The sequence below is a fragment of the Sardina pilchardus genome, chromosome 7 (assembly GCF_963854185.1).
Source record: "Sardina pilchardus chromosome 7, fSarPil1.1, whole genome shotgun sequence".
NCBI classification, from domain to species: Eukaryota; Metazoa; Chordata; class Actinopteri; order Clupeiformes; family Clupeidae; genus Sardina; species Sardina pilchardus.
In genome coordinates, this window is record NC_085000.1 from 14,417,728 (window position 1) to 14,422,416 (window position 4,689).

At 42.3% G+C, this 4,689-nt stretch overlaps 1 protein-coding gene across 1 annotated transcript in view; it reads right to left on the reverse strand.

Moving 5' to 3' along the window:
- LOC134087022 (cilia- and flagella-associated protein 74-like) overlaps positions 1-4,458 on the reverse strand; it is a 32,370-nt gene extending 27,912 nt beyond the window's left edge. Inside the window, exons 1-3 of the mRNA XM_062540221.1 lie at positions 4,420-4,458; positions 3,855-4,060; positions 3,093-3,177 (exon numbers count right to left, since the gene is read on the reverse strand). Of these exons, the coding sequence (XP_062396205.1) occupies positions 3,093-3,177; positions 3,855-4,020 (251 nt within the window). The 5' untranslated portion in view covers positions 4,021-4,060; positions 4,420-4,458. The remainder of the gene's footprint in view (positions 1-3,092; positions 3,178-3,854; positions 4,061-4,419) is intronic.
- Between the last annotated feature and the right edge of the window lie 231 nt (positions 4,459-4,689).

Genomic DNA, 4,689 nt, shown 5'->3' on the forward strand with positions numbered 1-4,689 from the left:
GACAGGATGAATGAAAGAAAAAAAACCCAGAAAGGACGAATAAAAATGAAAGCCATGGCAGCGGATGTGTGCGGTGGTGTCCCACGGTAAGCTTTGCTTGGGCAGGCGGCCCAGGTGTATCAGCTGACCCATTTTCACCGTTTTCAACATTCCATTTCCTCTGAGAATGCACCACCATCTGCTCATCACTACACTATCTAACCAGCATTCCTGCACTGGGAGACGAGAGCTCTTCTGCTCATCACTACACTATACAGTATCTATCCAGCATTCCTGCACTGGGAGACGAGAGCTCTTCTGCTCATCACTACACTATACAGTATCTAACCAGCATTCCTGCACTGAGAGAGCTCTTCTGCTCATCACTACACTATATCCAACCAGCATTCCTGCACTGGGAGAGCTCTTCTGCCCATCACTACACTATACAGTATCTATCCAGCATTCCTGCACTGGGAGAGCTCTTCTGCACATCACTACACTATACAGTATCTATCCAGCATTCCTGCACTGGGAGAGCTCTTCTGCACATCACTACACTATATCTAACCAGCATTCCTGCACTGGGAGACGAGAGCTCTTCTGCTGGTACAATACAGTGAATCATGGCAGGATTACTGCACTGGCACAGCTCTTCTGCTGATACAACACAGTGGATCACACCTGCTCAGCTTAGCAGGGAGACTATTATCTAGGACTATACTGTATAACTATAGTATAGTAAGTATAGTATAAAGTATATATACTCTTTGGTCTCTGCTTTTATCCCAATCCGTGAATTAGTGAAACACACACAGCACACAGTGAGGTGAAGCACACACTAGCCCGGAGAGGTGAGGTGCTGATGCTCAGGGAGCAGTGAGGGGTTACAGTAGGTGTCTTGCTCTTCAGCCGTGGATGTGAGCATGGGAGAGCAGTGCACTCCCCCTACCCACATTTTTCCTACTGGTTGTGGGATCGAACCAGCAACCCTTCGGTTACAAGCCCGAGTCCCTAACCAGTAGGCCACGGCTGCCCCATATGAAAGGTACATTCAGGATTTCTGCACTGGGAGAGCACCTATACTGATACCATACCCCACCTCCCTTTCTGAAGCATTAACATTTCCCTTCATTAACCATAGCCCAACCCTTGAAAACCACAACAGCCATTACACCACCACCCCTCCATCAGTATTAGTATATACTGTATATATTAGTATTAATTGACTGACTTATTTGATTGCTATTCTCATTTTCATTGTTTGATTTCTCATTAGTGCTTAAAATGATTGTTTTATTGATAATATTGCTATTCTTCCTATTTTGTAATTGTTCACTGTTCATTTAATTTGTGTTGTTATTTATTTGTATGTCGCTTTGGACAAAAGCGTCTGCTAAATAACCATAACCATAACCATAACCAGTATGACAATGTGCACAAAGCCACATTGAAGTGGTTTTGGTGTGGAATGAAGGAACGTGAACAGACTTTGTGAGCCAGCTCTTGTCTTGTCTTGTCCCCTAGAGTTTTTTCCAGCCGTGGTGCTAGGGTCCGTCAAGCAGAATTTGATGCAACTTAGTGAAGACTTTTCAGAAAACAATTTCAACGATAACGTAGACTGTTGTGCTTTTAGAATGTGGAAGTAGGCCTAATTATTGTGACATTTCTGATCGTGTGAGGACGTTGCAGTGGCGCTGGAAATCCAGCCGTGGTGCTGCGCCACTCCTGAATACATTGTTGGGGAAACACTGCATTCCATAGACACACTTATGGAAATCCTTCCCAAGAGAGTGGAGGCTGTCACAGCTGTAACAGAGGGGACCAACTCCACTACGGATTTAGAGCGGAGTATCATTGATGTTTCTGTGTCGAGTGTAATGGCTGCCGTGACGTCCCAGTACTTTAGTCTATACGTAGTGCACCTGACTCTCACAGCAGAGTGGTGGGTCAAGTCAGACCGTGTGTGTATGTGTGTGTGTGGGTAAGCTGGGGGGTCAAGTCAGGCCATGTGTGTGTGTGTGTGTGTGTGTGTGTGTGTGTGTGTGTGTGTGTGTTTGTGTGGTTAAGCTCAGCTTTAATCACTGGTGGTGCTGGATGTCCTCCTACTCAGTAATGTGACAAGCGAGGGGCTGCACGCAGCACAGAGAGGGTGGGAGAGCTGAGATAACACGGCCAACGCGGTCAACATGAGAGTGCAGAGAAACATCACCAGTGCTGCCATTAGAAGCCTGATGCTGAATTAAAGCTCAGCAGATATCCATGGAAATATTACCATTGGAATCCTAATGCTAAATAATTAAAACAGATATTCACAAAAAAATACCATTAGAATCCTGAAGCTGAATTAAAACTCAGCAGATATCCACGGAAATACTACCATTGGAATCCTGATGCTGAATCAAAAAAGATACTCACGAAAGAAAAAAAAAACTACCATTAGAATCCTGATGCTGAATTAAAACTCAGCAAATATCCAGGGAGCAGACAGAGCTTAGAGGCAGCAAATGATGTACAGACTGTTGGTATTTTACTGCTCACTATTATCTAACACATCATCCAACCCTGTGTCTGATTCTCTGCCTGTGCAGACAGCTAGTTTACTGTTATTTAAGATGATCATCCCTCCCCATGTCTCTTTTTCTGCCTGTGTAGACTGCTAGTGCTTAACTGTTTACTCTTATCTAACATGTCATCCAAGGCTCTGTCAGTTTCTCTGTGCAGACTGCATTACAGTAGCTCATCCACAGTCTGCGTTTGGTTGTATATTATATATACTAAAATACTACAATATTATGCATGTATATTGTATATTGTATATAGCATATTGTTATACTAAAAAATACAATAATCTGCTAGCACTGTCCTGTGAAAACCAAATAAATCTCTTTAAACAGACTCTGCAAGAAACATAATGGAATTTAAAAAAAAAAAAAAAAAAAGACTTCTGAATTTCAGTTTGTGAAAATGATATGATCTCCTAAAAGCATGCAAATACAAGGTTTATCTCAATTACTTAATTCCCTGCTGGTGGACCCACAATAGCAGGGACTGGGTCACTGACTGGGTAAAGGGGCAAGAAGAGCATTCCCACATTGTGCATGTGCACCTACCAGTTTGAAGATATATCTGACTGTGGAGACAGTCTCCCCTCTGTCCCCTCTACCAAGGCTCCCTTGTCTTGGCTGGTCTCCTCCTCTGAAAAAAAATACTAGATGTCAACACACTTATATTGCACTCTAGGTCGACCACCTTCATTTCTCCAATACAGTGGGAAGAATAAGTATTTGAACCCATGCTAAAGTTGACTAAAAGGAATGTAGCTGGTTTGATTTGCATTACTCAATGAGCATCAAACAGACGTATAGGCTAACTGTAAAAAACACCATGCCAATCTCTAGGTATGGTGAACAGTATGTAGTGATGTGGGGCTATTTTAATTCAAAAGTCCAAGGGAAACTTATCAGGATGCATAGTATCCTGGATCCATGAAGTAGCTGGCCTTTAAAAATAAAAACATATAAAACATCTTCCAGAATCTATGGGAATTTAACATAGGGGTAAATACTTATTACCCCTGTATTTAAAGGAAGAACATGTATTTCTTCACGATACATTCTTCATTCACAAAGAAAATTGGTGTCCTTAAAGGTTGGATTTGTACTCATTTGTTTAATTAAGGCATTAAGATTTCCCATTTCCAAAAGATGGTTTTACATTTCTCTTTTTAGTCCGCTTTAGCATGGGTTCAAATACTTATTCTCAACACTGTATATTAGGGCTGGTGCACAGTACTTTGCTAACTCGAAATATTAACGTTACCTATCTAATGGTAATGTCTCAGACTCAGTCACTTCACTTCCTGCTAAACTCACCTTCTGTCTCCTCGTCTGTCCAGGTGTGAGTGTGTGTTTGCCCTGGAGGCGACGCGCTGTCGCATGATGCCGCATCCTCCTCCAACGGGTTTTCCTCTTCGAGCGGGTCCTCCTCTTCGAACTGGTTCTCCTCTTCGAACTGGTTCTCCTCCACAGTCAAGTCCATGACCCAACTCACGACTGAAAGCAGTTGAGGAGCAATGCACCTGACACGGTTAGTGATAGTAGCGTTAGTTAGTTTGTTAACAACAGTGAAACAGACAATGTTTAAGATACCATTAACGCTTGCCTTTAGAAAATGTTACCGAATGCAAACTTGGAATAACACATTGCTTGCCTCTTGTGATGTTACCGAATGCAAACATGAAATAACACTTTGCGGTTAAATGAAGTTAGCCGAAATTAGCTAATGTTAGCGCGATGTTTTTAAACCTGAATTGAAGTTTCTGAATATTACGTTCACTAATCCACTGAAGAAAAAAGTGACTGAAACTCAGTTAAAGCGACAGGTAAAAGAAAATCATTAGAGAAACTAAACATTGAAATGTATGATTAAAAAGTATACCAGAAAAGTTGAACTAGATGTTAGGGTTCTTCCTGTTTAGTCTTGTTTTCACGTGCCACTGTTTCATGCGTTGCTATGGCTACCAGTCGGGAGTCTGAGAACGTGGGAGGGGAGGGACGCTGCCTCCTCCACGCGTGCTTGAGTGCGCCTAACTAATTGGCAACATTTCACATTGAGCTACAGTTACAATGTAACCCAATTCACACAAAATTCTCTTTTGGTAGGCCTACCCAGAATACTCTTGTCGTCATTTCACTAGGCAAAGCTTCA